The sequence below is a fragment of the Carassius carassius genome, chromosome 8 (genome assembly GCF_963082965.1).
Source record: "Carassius carassius chromosome 8, fCarCar2.1, whole genome shotgun sequence".
Lineage (NCBI taxonomy): Eukaryota > Metazoa > Chordata > Actinopteri > Cypriniformes > Cyprinidae > Carassius > Carassius carassius.
This window is the reverse complement of record NC_081762.1, coordinates 7977948-8000184: the sequence shown is the minus strand read 5'-3', so window position 1 is coordinate 8000184 and position 22237 is coordinate 7977948. Positions and strand designations below refer to the sequence as shown.

At 36.8% G+C, this 22237-nt stretch overlaps 1 protein-coding gene across 3 annotated transcripts; it reads right to left on the bottom strand.

Moving 5' to 3' along the window:
* Window positions 1–3768: 3768 nt before the first annotated feature.
* On the bottom strand, window positions 3769–21265 carry cgnb (cingulin b). Of its 3 annotated transcripts, XM_059555894.1 has the most exons (21): window positions 21094–21265; window positions 14952–15971; window positions 14317–14417; window positions 13565–13634; window positions 10478–10602; window positions 10238–10370; window positions 9877–10089; window positions 9582–9709; window positions 8737–8763; window positions 8173–8269; window positions 7811–8023; window positions 7481–7570; window positions 7127–7369; window positions 6469–6639; window positions 6058–6219; window positions 5813–5902; window positions 5643–5726; window positions 5372–5490; window positions 5178–5286; window positions 4831–4994; window positions 3769–4139 (listed from the first exon to the last, which is right to left on the bottom strand). In XM_059555894.1, the coding sequence occupies exons 2-21, from the start codon at window positions 15960–15962 to the stop codon at window positions 4007–4009; spliced, it is 3483 nt and encodes a 1160-aa protein (XP_059411877.1). In that variant the 5' UTR covers window positions 15963–15971; window positions 21094–21265; the 3' UTR covers window positions 3769–4006. The 3 variants fall into 3 exon arrangements, with proteins under 3 accessions (XP_059411877.1, XP_059411879.1, XP_059411878.1); XM_059555896.1 differs by lacking the exon at window positions 7481–7570; XM_059555895.1 differs by lacking the exon at window positions 8737–8763.
* Between the last annotated feature and the right edge of the window lie 972 nt (window positions 21266–22237).

The following is a 22237-nucleotide window of genomic DNA, read 5'->3' as shown; positions in this document are numbered from 1 at the left end:
TGTCACGGATGGGACCCTAATGTACAAAAGCCAAAAGCTGTGTATTAGTACTTTAAAAGTACATATTACATGTCAGTACCTTTTGAAGGGCTACTGCCCCAGTGACAGTTTGTAGCCTGCCTTATGAAAGGTTACCTGTGTATTTAAGCGTGTGTATTTCTAAGAAAGAAAGATCCATTTAAGAACATTTTTAGTCTACAACATATCTATTATACACTATTCAGGGGCTTTATGGTTGTTGCACTGTGAGAGACAGTGAGGTGGATGATTCATGAGGCTTTATTTAACCCAGCTCTCCCTAAATCATCTATGTTCTTAAATATGGACAATAACCTTTATTCTAATGCATCACCTCAGCAACTGTCCATAAGTGAAAAAGCAGACATTTCCATGATAAAGTTAAATAATTACGTTGTGCAACAATTTTTACAATCAGACAAAAATGACATCAGTGTATTCTGAATATGAATACATCTGGGTGTTCACAGATATCCTGAAGGCACTCTCTCCTTCAGCTGAGCACGCTGAGGGAAAGAAATTAATCATGCTGGATGTGCATTTTTGTGGCACTAAGACACTAAGGTTTGTTGCCATTAAATGGAAAATATCTGTGGCACTTTCCAAGAGTCTCACAAGAGGACATATTTGCAATACTTTTGTGAACATGTTATTTGAAGGAAATAATATAATATTGTCAAATAGGGAAACCAGTATGTAAATCATGAATGAGTTGATAGTTGATCATGAATGCATACTGCATCTTTTCAAAACTGTACTCAATATGGGTGCATACGTTTATTCATGTGCCTTTATATAGTTTTATTGGCATGCTATCACATATTACACATATACTGTCCAGACAAGATATGTTTATTTGGAATGAATAAAAAATTATGTAGGATGCAAAAGTTCTAAGAATATACGAGTATTTATTTTTTTAACAGATGCTGTGGGGAAGTGTAATTGTCTATTGGGCATTCAAAAGTGCAACTTTAAGCTTCCTTCAGCCGTTAGGCAGCTCAGTAAGATCAAATCAGTTAAACAAATATAGACATTTTTACTTTAACAGTGTGTTCTCACTGCCAAAAAAAATCTTGCATCAGCTGAAAACATACTCTATTCTCAGCATCTTTCCATACCTCACATTCAAAATGTTTCCAGTAACATAAGCACAAACCAGTCCAGCTAGTGCCCATGACCCCAAACCCCCACTCTAATGACATTAATTGAGCTCATGTAATCAAAACTGAAAGTATTACCTTGGTTAGTGTATATAAATACCATAGTAAGACACAGAGACCATAATTTCTTCTTTGACTCTCAAGGAAGATGAATCTCTTTTAAAACACTAAATGAATGAATGAACCCGTGAGTATTACACTATATTTTGTCTTAATCTGAGTTATAGCCCATGTTTTTAACAGTTTTATGTATTTAAAAGTGAACAATGTTCTCCTCCTTTCATTTGATAAATATTTCATTTTCTTTTGAAAACAGAATTCATTAATATTATAACTTATCAGATATGAAAAGCAGCATCTTTGAAATATCTCTGTTGACAGAGTAGTGGCTGATTTAAAACACAAAGCTGCTAATGAGCTTGACAAACAAGAGAAAAGACTTTTCGATAAAATTGAGCAATACTTTGAAAGAGAGGTGAAACATGTACACTATGTTGAAAATTACAAGGAGGACTTATTAAATAGTGCAAGAAGCCTTTGAAAGGAGACTGAGATAGATCTAAGGAACAAATTGGAGTACGCTGTATTGATACAGAAGGGAATTGAAAAGGTGGCGCTTATAAAACAAAATCAAAGGGATGAAAGAAAAAGTGCTCAACTTGATCAGTGCCTACAAGACTACAAAACAAATCCTCTCTGATTATCAACTAAATGAGGAATTTAAAAGAAATGAGGGATGACATTGTGGAGCAGTTTTCTCTCACAGCACTACCAAGTTATGATGTGGGGAAGGAAACATACAGACTCTTATTTAGTAACTTGGAAACAAAAGGTGAAGCCGTACGTGAGATGCTATCAGATATCAGCACTCTAGATCAGTGTGGATCTGGACCTTTCTCCGCAACAACTGTAAAAATGAACATATTTAAAAACTCAAGAGTTCACTTTGGTCTACACAGAGGACTAAAAACACAATTTCATACAGCAGTCATGCGAAAGAATAATAAACGAGAGCACTGTATTAATTTTGTCTAAAACAAGTGCAAAATCAGGCTATAACGCTGACATACATGAACTGTTGTGCTTCGTTGACAAGAAATTGGAAGACTGCAAGGATACAGACATAAACCCTGATACCGAAGCAGCTCTCAAGATCTACATCTGTTGGGATTGCAGCAAGAGCTTTCCAGAAAATGCATGACGACTAGATACAGAGTAATGACCCTTTGAAATCACTTGAAACATACAGGGAGCAATGGTTTGCTGACACTAAAGACCTCTAGTACCAGCGAGACCAGTGTCAGAGCAAGGCAGAGATGTGTGCCATGCAAAGCTTTTCACCTGCTGTGATGGAATACATCCAGAAACGTCTTGGGCCTGACATTGTGGATGAAATGCTGACAGGTGAAAGGGGCCTTGATTTTAGCACATGATAATTTTTCCAGTTTGCCATTTTAAAACAACTGTAAAGCTCTTAATCTTCATTATTTGGTCTCTAAAGTCCAACATTTTAGAGTTGAAAACACTGGCTTATATTTTTAATAATATAAAGCACTCATCCATGTACAGTTCATTTTGTCAAAGCATTAATGGTCAAAAGGTTTCTTGACACTTTAAGAACCTTAAGACACTTTTAAGTAATCCTAAAAAATAAAAAAAATATTTCACTTCAAGGCTAAACCTATATTTTGAGTACAACCTAACACTGATGAATAAAAATGTCTGCTATTTATGGTAAAATCTGAAATGCTGCATGATGTCTAGAGGAAGATACTGACAAAAGCTGAGAAATAATTGACACAGGAGAGACGGGATTGCAAGAGAATTTAGCCTCAAATTCAATAACACACAGAGAGAAAAACTCTGCAAGAGTAACATGACAAAAGTTCAAGTTATTCAGATCTTTTACTGTGTAGTGGAAGAATAAACTTTAAACACAGTATATACAAAACATATCTAATATTGTTCAGTGTCATATGAAACCATTTTCAAAAAACAGTTCTTAAAGGGTTACAAATTACTTGTCATCTGACAGGTAAATACATTCTGATGAATCTGAAAAAACAGCACATGTGTGTCTCTGGAGAAATGGTCAAAAAGCAGCTTAAGTTTTATTAGCTTTCTAAATGTAAGAAAATTAAAGGCAAATGTCATCATTAATGTCAGAAGCCATTACATCAAGAGTTTTACCTTTTTCTGTCTTGGCACAAACAGTGTCATTCATATTGCAAGTTTAGTTCTCAAATTAAAGCAACACAAAGCCTTCTAAATGTCCTTCATTATAATTTGCACTAGTGCGTAACATTAAAGATGATAAGGAGAACACTTACCACAGTTTTTCATTTAAACATTTCGTGAAGAATCAAAATAATTTTTTTTAAATTCCACCTTTATAAAAAACCTTGCATGCTTTATACATTCCATCATGTATCCTTCATTTATATTTTTTCCATTACCAAAGGAAATTTTGGTATTATGAATAAGGATGTCAAAAACCCTACCAACATCTAATGCATTTACTGGGTGGGAGTCTTCCTAAAAAAGACAACATGACACTCATAAACAAGAACCGACAATTCTTCTTCAAAATTAACCAGTTTTAGCAAAACAATACTAAAGACGTTCTTTGGGTAACAACTCTTCACACAGACAGCTTTATTAGGCCTTCAAACCCAAACCATCCACAACCACTTTTTTTTTTTTTGGACTGTGTTGATGTAACACCAATTGCATCCTTCATGTCTTCATGTCATTATTTTTTAAATTCACTAGAAAACAAATCAAAAGTGTGCAACAAGGTTTTTCCTTCTTCTATTGTTCAGTTTTCAACAGCTTGTGGTCTGAAGTGACGTTTCAGTGAGAATAGAGGTGATGCTTTTTGAGTCAGAGTAACCGTCCTCTTCCTCAGAGCTCAAGGTGCTTCCCAGAGTTGGGCGTCGAGATTGCTGAACCTTCCTCCTAACAAACAATCACACACACATTATAATAGAGAGACCAATATCAGCCATAGGCCTGTTAATAGTTTAGCATTGTAAGTGTACCCTCTAGTGGCCAGAATGTTCATTACAACTGATAAAACAGTTGAGACCTAAATGCATCTGCTATTAATGATGAGATGTAACTAGCTAAACGAAGACACTACTGACTTCTACATTTTTCATTAGCTCAGATGTTTTCAAGACAATTAAGATTTTTCCCATCAGGCCTGATATATATACACGTGTATCTTTTTTAAATAAATATAACATGTGACCCTGGACCCCTAAACCAGTCATAAAGGTCTGAATAAATAAGCTTCCATAGATGTATAGTTTGTAAGGATAGGACTATATTTGGCAGAGATAATCATGATTATCGACATGAGAAAATCGCCTTTACAGTTGTCGAAATGAAGTTCTTAATGCATATTACTATTTAAAAATTAAGTTTTGATATATTTATAGTAGGAAATTTATTAAATGTCTTTACTTAATGTCCTAATGATTTTAGGCATAAAAGTAAAATCAATCATTTTAAACCATCCAATGTATTTTTTGGCTATTGCTATAAATACACCCCAGCGACTTAAGTCTGGTTTTGTGGTCCAGGGTCACATATATTAATACATTATTCTTAATTCATTTATGTGGATATTTGATAGAAAACTGACTTGAGCTCGTTCTCCAGTGCGTTGGCTTTGGCCTGCAGCGCCTCCTGCAGCTCCCGCTGCTCCTCAAGATCGCGCAGAACCTTCCTCCTGACGCCCTCCAGACGCTCCACCTCACCCTCGCTCTCATCCAGCTGCCGCTTCAGAGCCTTCACTCGCAGAGACAGCTGTCAGAGACATGAACACACAGCAGCTGTTTAAACACACTGCTTCGTCTACACATCATTTATAGGAATGACAAATAACATCATAAAAAATTATCTTTCTATTTTTAAGTACATCAAGCACATACAGTACCCTAATGTGCACGAAAAATACATGTATGTTTAAATGTGTGTGTGTGTGCTTACCTGGTCTCTCTGTTCAGCATGTTGACTTCGCTCCTGGTCCAGGGTGGCTGTCACATCCTTAAGTTTCCTGTCCATTCTCCTCTGAGCTGCTAGAATGGTGTTTTTCTCTCTAAAAGCACAAAAGACAGATAGATGCTTTATTTATTAATATCCAGTTATGTGCTGATTGTGCTTGTGTTATTCCAGTGGTTTACTTTTCTTCACTACGCAAACGATCCTCCAGTTCCTGAATCTTGTTTTCTAGCATCAGAACTCCAGCAGAGGGGCGAGTCTGAGTGCCCATATCAGCGATACGAGACTTTAACTCCTTCACCTGAGAGACCGAGAGAGATGACAGATGAAATATAGAGGGATGACAGAATGAAGGTTTTAAACACATACAGTAATAATCTATTAATGTGATTGAAGAGTGTCAAACTAATATGTTTCCTAATATCTTGCTTCCACTGCGTTTTCAATCTGTACCTGTCTCTCCAGTGCACTCTTATCCATCTCAAGATCATGTCTGGCTGAACGTTCCTGCATCAGTTCAGAACGGAGCTGATCCACCTAGATTAAAAAATACATTTAAATCCCTGCTTGTGTATAGCTTATGCTTGCAAATGAATCAAACATAAATATGGTAATCTGTGTACCTGCTCTCGACTGCGAGCGATGCGTTCATTCAGTAGCTCTGCTCCACTCTTCTCCTCATCCAACTCTATCTCTAATGTCTTCACTTTGTCCTGAAACAACAACAAACTAATTACTGAAACAGCCTGTTTTCGTTTCCCGTCACTCTTAAATCATATGGACATTCAGAGAAGCCTCTAAAAAGAAAGACTGGGTGCTGTCTAGTTGGATTCACTCAGAAGTCCAGGTGCCAGACCTAAAAAGTTACCTCTATCAGACGGATCTCTCTGCTGCGGTCCGTCTGTGAGCTTCTGTCCATCTCCAGTTCGTTCTCCAGCTGTTTGAGACGGCTGCTCAGCAGCTCTTTATCCAGCTGAGCACTGTCCCTCTCCTCGGAGCATGACAGCAGTTCTTTCTTCAGACGAGACACCTTAGAAACACACACCGAAGCACTGACTATCTATGCTGTGAACTGAAAGGTTGTAAGTTCAGACCAGAGCCAGAATAAAGGACAAGTGGGCACTCATGTCCAAAGTTAATAATAATAACAAAAGCAGTGGGAATATTCTCACTGATAATGTCTTGATTTTCTTGAAGGATGTCATTTTTTGCCCTATAAACACCATGTTGTTCTTTAGCACTGTGTGTATACTATCTAGAGAAACCTGGTCTGTCTCACCTCCTCCTGGGTGGTCTTTAGGAGGGCCTGCGCTCTCTGTTGCTCAACCAGTCTGTCTTTACTGAGCCTCTGAGCATCCTGCAGCTCTCTACGAGAACGATCCCTGAATTCATCGAACTGAGACTGAAGAACCAGCACCGACTGACGAGAACCTCCCATCATAGTCTCCATCTGGTAGAAAGAAATGAACACGAAAAACAAATAAATGCTGTTCTTTTATAAATCCTATTCAAAGAATCCAAAAAAAAATGTATCACAGTTTCCACAAAAATATCAAGCAGCACAACTAGTTTCAATACTGATAAAAAAATAAATATTTCTTAAGCAGCAAATCAGCATATTAGAATGATTTCTGAAGGATCATGTGACACTGAAGACTGGAGTAATGAAGCTGAAAATTCAGCTTTGCATCAGAGGAGTAAATTAGATTTTAAAATATATGTAAATAGAACACAGCTATTTTAATTTGTAATATTATTTCACAATGTTACTGTTTTTACTGTATTTGAGATCAAATAAATGCAACCTTGCCGAGGATAAGAGAACATTAAAAAAAATATTACATCAACCCCAAACTCTTGAAGAATTGTGTTCTGTAAATAATTAATAATAATAATAAAAAGAAGCATTTATTAACTACACAAAAACACACACACACCTCCTTATTGATCTTCTCCAGCGCTCGGTCCAGCAGTCTCTTCTGCTCCTCCAGGTCACTCTTGCCGCGTCTCAATGCTTCTCTTTCCCTCTCCCTCTCCTCCAACCGTCTGCTGAGCTCCTCTTTCTCCTGACCCAGTCGAGAAGCGGCACGCCGGGACTCCTCCAGCTGGTTCCTCAGGCTCCGGTTCTCATCCTCCAGAACATCTGAGGAGCTGTCAGGAACACTGGACTGCAAGCGTGTCTGGAAATGAAAAGAACATTGTAAATGGAAGACTAAACTGAATCAGAAGAGGTGAATAATTATGCCAATCATTTTAAAGCAAAATGCTTCAATGCAAAATGGATGTTTTACCATGCGTGCTATTCTCTCTCTTAAGCGAGCATTGGCCTCTTGAAGTTCTAGAGTGCTTTCAATATCTTGAGATTGCTCTGATGTGGAGGGCTACACACAAGTAAATAGAATAAGGGAACAAATATTACATTATTTTAAAGTACTTTTTCTGTTCTTCAGGAATGAAATAAAGCTATATAAAACATACGTCAAATTCAGCATGTCAAGTGATAAGTTAGACCAATGAGATTTAGTTTCTTAAATAGGCCATTTAAGACAAAAACAAATATGGATGAAATAGGATTTAATGCACCCTATTAGCTTTATAATATTCATTATTTCAAGAATTACCTGTTGTGTTTTCTGCAGCGCTTTTGTGAGTTGCTCTTTGTCTTTCTTTGATTGATCTATTAGTCTGTCAATCTCTGCCTTCAGCTCCTTCTCTCGATTCTCATTGGCTCTTGATACTGATTTAAGCTCCTCCTCCCTTTTTGCTGCTTCAGCTTTCTGCTTTTGCACTTCTGAAAGAGCTTTCTTCAAATCATCTTGGCACCGCTGCAGCTCCTGAAAATGCAAAGTAACTTTTATACCAGGCTAAAAACATATCTCAGTCTCAAAATTCAGCATTCACAGTGTGTAGTTAGTGGTCACCATGAATCTTTTTGAACCACAGAAGAGATTAAACAGATTGTTGCAGTGTATTTGTATCTTACCTTCATTGAAGCATTTGAATCAGTTTCATCAGGTTGTTTCTTAACTGTGCGCAGCTTCTCTTCCAGTTCCTTCTTCTCCTGCTGAGCCTGCAGGAGCCTGTCCAATGAGAAAAAAAAAACGAATTAAAACACACCAACACACAATATCACATTCAGCTATTCACTAAAATGATTTCATCCAGTAGAAGAATCAACATCCTATAAAAGAATCTGTTATTTCAGAATTGAAATGATTTATGACATAAAAGAAAAGATTTGTTTGAGCATTAATTTGGGTAACCTGCACTAGACATATATTAGTAGAAGTGTATATGATGCATCAGCTCAGATAGTGAGATTAAAGGATTTTATTTTGATTAGTCTTAATTATAACAGTTTTATTAGATTTTATAACCTGCAGCCAAATTGAAACCATGTTAATAGATTCTAGTTTAGTGTGTCAGTTTTCACCAGGGCCAGATTTTACAACAATTTACTGATTTACACTAAAACACTTCATCAGTTATAGTTCATTTCTGCCAGTGGTGTCAGTAGTTATGCGCCTACTACAGGACTCTGTCTCACTTTTGAAATGCGCTGCACTGCCCCGATCTGGCAAACAAGAAGACATGAAACAGAAAGACAACAATAAACATTTAACAGTCACAACTGACATGAACATGTAGCGTGAAGCTCATAAAGCACATAAAAAAACACAAACAAACTAAGACAACATAAAACAGATAATGAAACCTGTAGGATAAGATTATGAGTTATAGTTCAGATCAAATCCTGCTGTAAAAAACTAAATGTGCTTTAAAACATATATGATGTTAATGTGTTTTGGATTAAATAAATGCAGCTTTACTGAGCATAAGCGATCTTACAGACCCTAACATTTTGAACAGCAGTGAGTGTGAACTGGATATACAGGATAATAACAATATCTACGTGTGAAGAAACACATCAGGCATTTTGTCCAACAGACAGACCAGAAGACAAAATTCCAGCCAAACATTTATTATACGTACTGAAGTCTGGATGTAAATAAAGGATGTTGTCACAAGATTGTTTGTATATGCTTACAGATGATGAGTCTCTTAACTCCTTAGACAAACATGGACTTGAACCTTGGAGTGACACTTTAAGATCTTACTAAACAATTTATGAAATTGTTTTATAATGTTTTACCTGTTTAAGACTGCATAGTTATGGATATATGTTGCCACAATACTGTAATTTTAACTCTGATGGTTGTTAATCATAGTGGCTGTTTCTAATGCCGGATGCCCTAACGCTACTGGTGGGCTAAAACACTCATTTGCATAAAATTAAATATCCAATTCACATCACATAACCGAGATACACCAAAAATTTGGAATCGCTATATAAAAGTTTCATAAGTTGATGCTTCATGTGTCAGAGCTTACTCCCGGTTGGCAGAGCCGAACTGCTCCTTCCATTGGTCGCTCTGCTCTTTGTATTCCTCCAGCTCCTCCTCCAGAGCCAAGATGGAAGCATTAACCTTCTGACGCTCCTCCTCAATTTCCAGCTGAGACTGCGGATAAGGCCGGAGGAAAAGACAACAGGTATCAATGAAAACTTCAATTCTGTACTTTGCACCCATTTAAAACTGCTAAAAGTTCTTCTCACAACGGTTTGGACAACAAAACAGATCACACATCTGAATCGATTCAGCCTAGGTATCTTGTAGTGTATGTTCACCTGTGAGACGGTCTCCATGCTGTGACGGAGGGCATCCATGTCTTGACTGTACTGCTCTCTCAGGGCCTCCATGTCTTTATCATGGGACTCCACCTCATCTTTCAGGGCTCCTTTCAGAGCAGTGAGCTCTCGCTCTCTCTGTCTCAGGGTGTCCTCCAGTTTCTGCTTCAGCATCAGACACTCTGACAGCTCTGCCTGCACCGTCATCAAGTCCTACAGAGAAAAAGAGTGTTTGAGGGAAAACTAAATTTCACTTTCAAAATCAGCTTTATAAGGAATAGTATCTAGCCGAGTAAGGGTCATTAATAGCAGACATCACAATCATTCTGTATCAAAATCATGATCATGCTTGTGTGCGTACTAGCTGCATTGTGTCGGACTGAGGTGAGTTTTGCAGTGTTCGTCTGAGCTCCTCCTGGAGCTGAGCTAGCTGATCCTCCTGCTGCCGTAAGCGAGACTCCGCTGCCTCTCTATCCATACGCAGCTCCACCATTCTGAAGAGAGGAAGTAAATATCAGACGAATCTAATTCAAACTCCACAGGGTTATATTTTCTGTTGGAAATGCACATCTGCTTCTTGTTTTAATGCACAGAGACTCACTGGTCCTGGTTTTCCTGTAGTTCTCTCTTGGCCTTGTCCAGGAGTTGCTGGAATTGTGTGTTTCTGTTGAACGCCTGCTCCAGTTCAGACTTCATATTGCTGTCAGTCACTAAGATCTGCGGACCCTGTGGAGCACCAAACCACAATGAGCTTTAAAGATTACTGTAATGATTTGGGTTCAAAACAAATAAAGCTGTGCTGACTGCATGCTGAAAATTCACACTTACAATGATGCATTTACAATCAAAAACTATGGGTTCAAAAAACTCAAGCACGTGTCAAAATGTGTCTTATGATCAGTAAAGTTATGGTCAAAGCAGCTGAGCAGGCTGTACATTGTTGATGTAAATCCCGTAAAAACTCCTTCCGAGTGTCTTGCGTGCATTATGTGAAATTTATAGGGTTTACTGACTTGGTTATGTCAGGAATTAAAAGACTGTATAACTTTCCACAGACAAGATTGCGAAGTGATTGTATCGCACAGTCTCATGTCAGCTGGAATTCGCCTGAAGGACTGAACAAATATCCAACATCTATTGTAAGTGTTAAATTACCATAAAATGAAAATAACAATAATAATAAAATAACATTTTTGCACGTTTTCACAAACCCAGGGAAAAGTGGAAATCTACAATTCTCCAACATTATAAATAAATAGGGAAATATTAAATAAACACGTTAACATTTCTTAACAATACACAAAAACTTTATGATTTAAGCATGAAATATATAAATCAAATCAAAAATGACTACTGTGCTGGAAGCTGATTTTTGTTTTTTATTAATTTAACTATTGAACAAAAAGTCTTTGAATTTGCCATCGACAGTTATCAAACCAGAACACATGTAGCTTTGTTCATACAAGCTGCAGCACCAAAACAAATGCATATTTCTACAAAGGGGAGGTTAGGTGTCATCTTGAGGCTATGCATTCATCTCACAGCAGTAATATTTCTTCAAATGTCCCCTCAGGAATCAGGCGCGATACATTACACCAGTTATTCTTATTGTCAAACACATGATTGTGAATCCTGATACAGATAAGCCTAAGTGAATCATCTTATATCTGCACGTGGCTGATCTTAACTTAATGAGGAAATATGTGAAATATCCACACAGCCAGTAGGCAGCTGTGTGCTCCTCAAATAACCCAGTCCTCTTGGATATCTCATCAGACTATTCAACTGCTGTTGCCATCATTATAATGCCCACACGGCTACCACGAGGTCATTTGAACTGACCTCTTGTGTTGCAGGGTCTAAAGTTACTTCTTGAATAAAAAAAAGAACTACTTTAATAAATATTAAATAAATGTCATCTTATTAGAAGTAAACCTCCAACACCAATGCAAATAAAAACAATTAGACATGTAGATAATTTTAGGAAGAATACAACCTAATCAACTCAAATGATCATCATACACTACCGTAAAAAAAACATTATGTTTTTAAAAGAAGTGTCTTATAATCCCCAAGGCTCCCCAAAAATACAGTAAAAACATTAATCTTGTAAAATATTATTTTTATTTTTTATTTTATTTATTATTTTTATTATTTTTTTATGTAATTTACTCTTGTTATGGCAAAGCTGAATTTTCAGCATCATTACTCAGCTGTGCTGCTTAATATTTTTGTTGAAATTATGATGCATTTTTTTTATTTTCAGTACTATAAATGTTCAAAAGAACAGCATTTATAGAAACAGAGCTCTTTTGTAACATTAAAAATGTCTTCACTGTCATAACGTTTGATTAATTTAATGCCTCCTTGCTTGATAAAAGTACCAACTTCTATCTAAAAATGTTTAACTTCGTACTAGTGTATAGTCTCAATATAAACAGTGTCAACAATCTCCAAGTGTCTGAAAAGGTGCACTCCATGCTAATGAGCTTAATTAACGACAGCAATACTGCCCACAACAACAACAGAGTTTATCATGCATGGACGAGTGCTCAGTGAGATATGACAGCATAAGAGCCCATACACAGAGTGGCCATTAAAACTAAACAGACAGGCTGAGGGGAAACCCTCCATCTCAGGCATCCATTTTCATTGTAACTTAATTATTGATGGATCACAAAAAGCGAGCTCTCAACCACGTGGCCCTAATCAGCTTTCCTTGTTGAAACGACGGTTGCCAAGAGACCGCAGGAGGATATTTCACATGCAGGAAGCTTATGCAAACACGTAGGCTAACAATATTATACAGACACACACACCTATGCATGGGTGTACGTACAGGAAGATACAGAAACCCGTCATTAAATGGATATTTCCCTCCAAATTATAATTATTTGTATGCTCTCATTTTGTTCTAAAGCATTTAAGTATCATGTCTTCTTGTAGTCCTATGATAGATTTGTGTGAGCAACAAACTTTTTTGAAAGTTGTTGTTTATTGATAACCTGGTATGAGAACCAGACCAGTCCAATTCTAAATCGATAGTTCACTCAAAACATCCGATTCAAATGCATTATTCGTTAACAAATTGGACAATGGACATCTCTTGAATCAACAACATACTAGGAAAAACAAGTGATTTTAATTTTAGACTGAGATCTCTATCAAATTACTTCAGAAAACTGAAATAAAAAGCCATATGTACCATTTTCCTTGTATTTTCATGGGGCTTTTCTCATTTTGGCAGGACCAGTTAATAATTAATCTCAATAAATTATAATAAAATTAAAATTAATCATTAAAATGATATAACACTGACCAAAAAGAAAATTATATGGGAATTTCACTTTTTATGCACTGGCCCTTTAAAAAAAGCCTCTTCTTAGCTGACCTACTTTTTTTAAAAATACATAATAATCATAATAATGAAACTTCTTTTTAACACGCATGCTAATTTCTTCACACACACACACACACAAAAATTGTCTTGCTGCTGTTATCTCCTCTCCCTGTCTCAAAATATCTTTCTCACAATCATGCAAAACGGGGAACAATATGCAAACCATGGGCATAGACACACACACACACACACCCTCTATAGATGTAGGTTCGTCATACAGCAGACACTGCTGAGCGCTATTCAGTGCTGGGAAATGCAAACTGATTTATTGAATAAAAGCGTGCTTACCTTGACCCCACAGAACCTTTCATGAATGAGGCTTGCTTTGCGTTTGATGGCTGACTCACTCTCAATAGACCTAGTGTTAGAAAATACGAAGGGAAATCGAATGAGCCAGAGACAGATTAGATTATGGCATGTTCTGAAGAAAATGTAAGAGGTATATGCCAGGGCTGCTAGGGTGTTTTAAGTGGTTTAAAGCATGTTTTTAGGGTATTCTGGTTGAATGCTACTGCATTGCTAAAGTGTGAGTGGTATTCAACATGTTGATATTTGTTGAAGCCCCTTTAAGCAATACAGTTAAAATAGTATAAGCTTACAAAATATTATTCAATTTATCTCTCGAGTCACTCCTACATTATTACAGCAGTCATCAGTAACATTCTTATGTGAAATCAAGCCAAGCCTTTCAAAAACAAAAAAAGTAGTATAATGCATGTCTAGTAACACTTTAGTATAGGGGCTAATTCACAGTATTAACTAGTTGCTTATTAGCATGCCTATTATTAACATATCTGCTGTTAATTAGTACTTATAAAGCACATATTCTACATCTCTAATCCGACCCAATACCTAAACTTAACAACTACCTTACTATTACTGAGCACCTAATTTGGAGTTTATTGAGGTAAAAGTCATAGTTAATTAAAATACAAATATGACCGTATGTCTTTATTAATGTACTTCACCAATTGGATAAATATTGAAAAATACATTTAAAGGCAACTCTGAGGCTCTGTAAAATAAGAAAATTATTATACCCCTCTTTAAGTATGTTGTAAATGGCTCGTTTGGTCTGGGCATCCTCTCCATTTCCGTCCTCTGCCCTTGTGGTCTGGCTCTTTATGAGGTCAGGGGTCACCTGGAAAAAAGACATATCAAACATGCATTATTTTTGAAATACCATACATAAAACTGCCCCTGAAATAGGTGCAAAGAGAGCCAATCAAAAAACTTTAAAGCAGTTCTCTAACCAAAGGTGTATGTTTAGTGCCGGACAAACACAGCCTTCCAAAAGCATGCTTGCCATCTTATTGCCAGCAATCCCATTTGTACAAAATTATTAACAACAGGAAGCATTTGTTGGCTGGGGAACACCCCCCACCCCCCCACCCCCCCACCCCCCCACACACACACACACACCCACCCACCCACATTTTTTCCAAGGTTTATAGATTTTTTTAAGCATGCTTTTCCAAAACCACCTTTAAAGTTACAATGAAAACAATGTGGTAACAGATCTTCTCTTCCATATCATGAAGAAAATCTGAATGAAACAGACTACTTTTAAAAGAAAAATGTAGTGCCAGACTTGGTTGTATTGAAAGGTTCCTAATTGGATTTTTTAGGTGTGCCAACTCTATGCAAGAAGAAGAACAATATCTTGAGGACTCACTGGTTTCTTTGGTAGAGCAGGTGGTGTTTCATTGGGCACAAACAGCTTTGGAGATTGGCTGAAGGTGAGGGGTTTGGAATTGGGGATAGCTGTCACTTTAGCCACAGAGGTGGAGTCTCGTCCTAGACTCCCAGTTGATGGTTTCGGTGAGCTGAGTTTGGGCACTGTAGCTGGAGTAATAGGAGCATAGGGGTTTATTGTTGGTGATATTGGTGGGGTGTCATCTGTAGGTTTATTGAGAGCATCCACACTGTTCGACCGAACTCGGTTATCAAGTTGATTTCGAGATCGGGGTTCTGAGTTTGTAATATCACCAGAACTACTACCACTAAACCGGCTAATGAGTTTATTAATTGGAGCCAGTGACTTGGTGTCTATAGCTGGGGCCTTCTCATCATCCAATGAGGCTCCATTTAGCCCAGTCCCATTCATATTACTCCCAATACCATTCTGCCTGACCTTCCTAAGCCCTGCTTCATTAAAACCATCGTCTTTCTTGTCTACCTTGGGAGCCAGAGCAGAAGGGGTGAGATGTTCTGTAGTCCTGGGCTCTGCTTCTCCTTGAGTCCCTGCCTGTCCGTCACCAGGTGGCCTTCTTAAGGGGCTCCCAAAATCCTCATCTGGAGAGCTAGGTTGGTCAGCGGGGATATAGGAACCCTGGGGAGTCCGAGCCCCTTCCCTTTGTCCCAGACGCAGGGTGTTGTATGGGGAGGTTCGAGAGACACCTGGAGGTGAGCTCTGCAGTTGTGGTTGAGATTTCAGTTGTACCCCGTAAGAGTCCCCCTTTTCTCCGTCCTTGAGCACCACGTATGGTTGACCCGAAATGCCTTGCACCCGCACAGCTACTCCATACTTAGATGGCGAAGGAGTCCTGTTACTGATGCCACCAACTCCACCAGCCAGTCGACTCCTGTCTGGGAACCCTCCGCCGACGTCATCCAAATCTTTGATGAAGCGAATCTGGACACCGTAGTCCAGAGGGGGCTTCCTGTCTGCTGAGAGGGAGCTCATTGTGACCTGCTGTGATGCCAAGACAAAGAATTTAATAAATCAGTGCACTAGTCCATTTAGAGACTAAATTGAAAGGCTAGACTGTTTGGTGGACTATCTGAGGAACCCAAAGATGGCACAGATACACACACACACAAAAAAACACAACATGAATTACAAAGCTATAAACCACAACAGGGTAAACTCCATATTTAAATTTTCAAATGAAACCAAGGCTGTGTGCGATAGATTTAAAGTCTGATCAAACGACTGCAGAATTTTTAGGTTCAACAGGAAGTGACACTTCATTTTCACAACCTACATTCTCTGGAGTTTTTCTGTCTACTGGAAATTCTTTCCAAAGAGGTTTTTTCAATGCCAAGTCTGCCGAACAATCCATCTTTGCTCACCTTTTAAATATATGTCAGACTATTAATATTTCCCAAGAGACCAATTAACAAACCACTCTCAACTCCATGATATATTTTCACACTTTGGTAAATGGAAATATGAAGCAGTTTTGTACGTGGCACAGCTATCAGGTATCGGCGCAGGTATTGAGAGTATTCTCACATGTGAAAAGAGAAAGATATTGTTTGTGTGTCACAAACAGGTGTGCCTGCTGGTAGGAGCAGGTTCTAGAACATTCCACTCTGATTCTTGTCTTCACGTTTTCCTAGAACACAGTTACAGTACACAGGAGAGCTAACATTAGCTCAAAAACAGCTTATCACTCTGACAGGAACATTCCTCAAATCATATTAATGCGCCTGCTTGCATGACAGATCAAAGATGCTGAGTCTAATCTGCTGATTAACTGGCGTTTAAAGAGACGCATATGTGCTCTATTGTATGAAGCATATGATGCAGAAAACATCCAGAGCTATACAGGGCATCATCTAAAGCCCACGTTTTACCACCTCATCAGTGTGTTCAACTTGAAGTTTTGAAGCAAATTTCTTTCTGCATTCTCTATATAAAAGTAAAAAATTGCTTTGTGTATGCAGCAGTATGTTGCATCCTGTGTTAAACATAAACTTATAATGCACCAGCATAACACTGGGGGGCAAAAACTGTGACGACACTGAGAACTTTAGTCCACAAACTCTGGTCTATCAATGAATAACTTATTGAAACAGGGGTATTTGGTTACATTATAACTGTCGGCACTTCTGTTAAGCCATTAGGTGTGATTAGCTACTCAAAGTCAGCCATTGTCTTCCTCACATAGGTGGGATTCCAGGCATTCCTGTAAAATGGAACCCACCATGTGATTTCTCATTGGTTTTCTCAAAGGAACAGATTAATTATGTGAAACCTGTATATATTGAACTGTATTTTTTTTTAATTGAATTTGTCAAGACAACATGTGACCGACAAATGTCTCAGAAAAAAAAATTGTACTTTCAACAAAATGTTTTCCAGGTTTCTCAAATTATTGCATTAGAACCCATGTGTTTAAATCCACCAAACATTAAAGATACAGTGTATGAAAACAGGTCTGGACAGTTGTGTGGATGTGATTCTTTCCCGCCACAAGGGACTGGGTCCCACCTGGCATCAGAATGGCTGTTTGTTCTGGGAGGAATGTTACTAAACTAGATCATCAGTTCTCTGTACCATGCAGTAAAATTAACAATACAAAATATTGTGCTGCACATACTCTTGTCTTGACTACTTAGAAAAGCATGTGATGATTGATTTCTTTGTAATAAACCAAATTGCCGCCCCATTTCTGACCTATTTTTTGCAACATTAATTCTGCCAAAATGTAAAAAGAACAAAACAAATAGGCATATCAGATCATATCATTCTTCGAAAATGAAGCCTTTGATTTAGCATGTTAATTAGTGAATGATGATACTCAGTTTTACTGCATTAGTAATCAATAGCTTAACTGTGTTTTCTTTTTTTTTCAGCCACACTACTGGTAAAATTTTGTTACATCTATGGTTGCAAATGGCAGACAATTTCAGGTAAATTTTCCTCCCTTTTGCAACCCATCATGTTTCACGCAGAATTTTGTATATTTAAAGTTGCGTTGAAATAGAAGTAGTGACCAATTTTTTCTTGTGACTTACATCCGAATGTAACATGCATTTAGAAAATAGATTTATTTCCTTTATCAATATCGACTAATTTGCCTTTTCTTCCAATTTCCCTTGATTTCTTTCAACTTTACACTCAAACCACACTCACATTTCTAGAAATAGATTTTCAGCTCTGTATGAATGACTCACACATTAAAGGCACATTATGTTAACCCCTCACGTAAATGTGTACACACAAACACTGCATGCACTGTTACAGATTATGAGTATTACATCAGATCCTTTAGGTTTATAATATCACACTTACGAGACTCATCCAAGCTGCATGTTTCACACGGATATAAAAAAGGGAATTGCTCGTTTAATAAAAATACCTAAACAGATTTGTAAGGGTTTATTTACAGTTTCCACTCTCTTTGAAAGTATTAGTACCCTGAGGGTACTGGTGTCTGAATTGGCTTTAATCCATTCATTGTTTTCTTGGCTGATGCTTCTATGGGGAAAATGCTATTTATGTCAATTATGTCAACACAGTCTCTAGCCAAACATATGAACATCTTTCACTTTTTAACCCTTCTAAAATGCCACCAAATATGGTCTAAATAACTGCTATTTCATTTACATACTTCCCAAAATGTAAACTCTTAACCGAGTGGCATTATACTATATGAAAATGATGCTAGACAACTTCTCTAACAAACATACATTTAACGTAACTTCTTTTATCCACTTTTACCCAACTGTCCCATGGTTATTTTAGTTGTATGTACTTGGTTATTTTAGTTGTAAGTCAGTTCTCCTTAAGTTCACAGGTGTATGAGCAGAATAACCGCATGAACATGAACATATTCCACAAACATATGACTGCTATTCAAACATATACATTTTTTCAATAGCAATAAATTGGAATTTAATGTGTTTTTCCCTGTGACTGGAATAAGTTAACCAAAAAATGAAAAAATAATTTTCCTCTTTAATCTGTTTAATTTTTGTTTTTTAATTTTAATATTTTGTAATGTGCTCTCTGTCTTTAATACAATGTTCTACTTTGATGTTTTGTTATTTGATGAAATGACCTTCATTTTTAGAGTGTTTTATCGATATCTTGTCACCTTAAACAGACAATCACGATAATTTAAGCTTGTATCAGGGGCTCTGTCATAACTGTATATATTTTTAAGTTCTTTCCTTATTGTCATAAAGTAATATGATAGCTTTTGGCTAGTTGTTGTTGACAAAATAAAGTTGCTTGATTAACTGATATCCAAGCACATAAACAAGAACAAAACTATTCATTTTGAAATCAACATTTTAAATAGGAAAGCAAAATACTATCACATGCCAACATCTTTTGTGTACTTATTCATTGCCATTTAATTACTTTTATTTTATTTGCCAGAATATTACACTATAAAAGGACAGGACAAAATTTGGGTTTGAGGCTAGACTGGAGTTATTGTGTCATAAACTCCACTATGTTCTGGTTACACTGTGTTGGAAATAACCAAGAGCTAAATATTAAATTACACCGAGAAAGGCACTTTTTATAGGCGCTGGGTTTGTCCCTAACAGTGTTGGGGAAAGTTACTTTTAAAAAGTAATGCCTTACAATATTGCGTTACTCCCTAAAAAAGTAACTAAATACGTTACTTAGTTACTTTTTATGGAAAGTAATGTGTTACATTACTTTTGCGTTACTTTCACGTTACTTTTTAAATATGAGCAGGGCCATTTTTTTTTTAATATAAGAAGTTCTATTTATAGCAAATGTAAAAGCCCTTTCACACCAAAAAACTGTAATGAATAAACCTCAGGCTGAAGGAAAAGTAAATTCACGTCTGTACAGTAGAACACAGGAGAAGAAGGTTCAACACTCTTCAGCAATAAAAAAAAAAAACAATGAAGCACAATTGTTAGTTTATCTAAAGTCATTTTTTAATTATTAGTATGGTTGAACTGGATCATTAAAGGTCAGCAGCAAAGACACTGTTAATAAAATGGGAATAGATACATTTGTGTTATTTAATATATTTAGTTATTGCAGGTTTGCGTCATATTCTGAGTTTGCATTTCACTGTTTTGATTAATTTTGATGAATACTAAATCTGTTTTGTTTTTTGTTTTTTTTGTGAGTGGGATGAATTAATGCACATTCACATTTAGTCTAGAACTACAGTAACATCATGTTCACACAGCGCACACAACGCCTCCATACTTCCAATATGGGAACAGGACGAACATACTTCAAGAACATACTTCAAAAAATGGGAATACAAAGTAACTGGCGTTACTTTTTTGAAAAAGTAACTCAGATATTTTCTTGTAAATTAAAAAGTAATGCGTTACTTTACTAGTTACTTGAAAAAAGTAATCTGATTATGTAACTCGCGTTACTTGTAATGCATTACCCCCAACACTGGTCCCTAAGATTCTCTTTCCACAGATATGACTTCAGAGAGATGAGGAAGCACAAGCAAAGGTGCAGAATGAAATATTTTTTCAGTCGTGTTCAAATTGCGTCACACCCACCCATCAAGTCAGTCAGTATCGGTGGGATCGAAACCAGCATGTTGTTTTAGTATACGTGGCTAAAGTTACATCTCTGATACAAAAGAGAATAGAAAAAAATCATGGCTACAGTTTTGACTTGTTTAGTTGTGTTGTCCTTTGACTTTGTAAAAGATGTAGACACAAAGGTACACACATATGCTATTAAAACCCCCTTTAAATAATATGGGATATTTAAAATTCACTTTGTCAAAAAACTTTGTCGATACATAATATATAAAAAACGATGCTAATCGGTTCTAATGGGATCAACGCAGATCAAAGTCATACTGACTTTATTATTTTTATAGAAAAGAGACGCCAATCAGAATCAGCGCATCTTCTGTGATCAGTCTGTAGCTTCAGACACACAAAGCAACAGGTGTTTCTTTGCTTCGCTCAGCAGAACTCCATCGTAAATATGAAACCATTGGATTATGGATTAAAACAACTGAAAGGCTGGACACAAACCCGCGGCCATGAACTGCAAGAAAAACAAAAAGCCCAATGCAAACATACACCACTGGGTAAACAAAGACATTCCTTCTGCGTACCTGTTCTCCGAAACCTTCAGCAATGACCTTCAATAGGAACAAAACAATAAAGAAGCTCTTTTTAGGTTTAGTGTCAATTAAAAACTCCTCCTTGAGACCAAGGATGACCAGTCCATGCAAAACTGTCAGTGCGTTTTTTTCCCCGAAACAACCTGTTGCCTTTGCGTCATTGATCCGCCCCTCCTGAGCGCTCATTGGCTGAAGAGTTGTCCCAAGGCCGGCCGATTGGAGCACGTGATTGGTCGAGATCTTATGTCAATCAAATACAAATACAAATAATTCAGGGCCCGTCCATCATAGACATCACATGTCTAAGCCGTCCATTAACCAATTTAAGAAACTCCATGCCGCAGTTTATTCCCGTTAAAATAGCAATTTTGTTTTAAAACAACACATTAAAATAATAAAGTTGTGAAAATAAACTGTAAAAATAGGTAACGTGTATCATAAGGTCATAACAGTTGGTTTAAGCCAAATAACAAATACGTTTTATTTTTAACGTTCTTATGTGTCAAAACTGAATTTTTTTTAACCTTTACTATAGAACTGAAACACTAGAACAAATTTCCGTTTTAGTCATTTGCAAAATTATGGATCTGTGAATGATTTAGACATTTGTTTTTGTTCTGTTTCATGAATATGGCCATTCATAGCTTACTTTAGCATTACTAACTAGTTTATACGCACAAAATTTGCATTTTCGAGACATGGGTTTCATTTGGTATTTACAGTAGCTTTTTGAATAGTTTTTTTTTTTATATAAAATAAGGTCTGTGGTTAATATTACTTGAAGTGACTTTTGTGTTTAGTTTTTGGCTAAAACTACCTCAAGAATTCAAACTGATGTGTTTTATAAACTGTAGCAAGTCCTTGAATAGCAATTTGTTAGCAAGGCTTTTAAAAACACAGCAGCTTCAATATGCAAGACTGAGATCATTTAAGATGTTTGCAACAAAACATGCACCCTCAAAATAATGTTAACCACAGACTTTATTTTACTAAATTTTGAAAACCCATAGGAAATTCCTGGTAAATATGGTGAATTAGTCTTCTGGGTTGCCCTACACATATATTTATGATGGTGTTTTTTTTAAACATATATTTTAAGAAACTTCTTAAATATTATTTTAAAGACTGCCAAGCT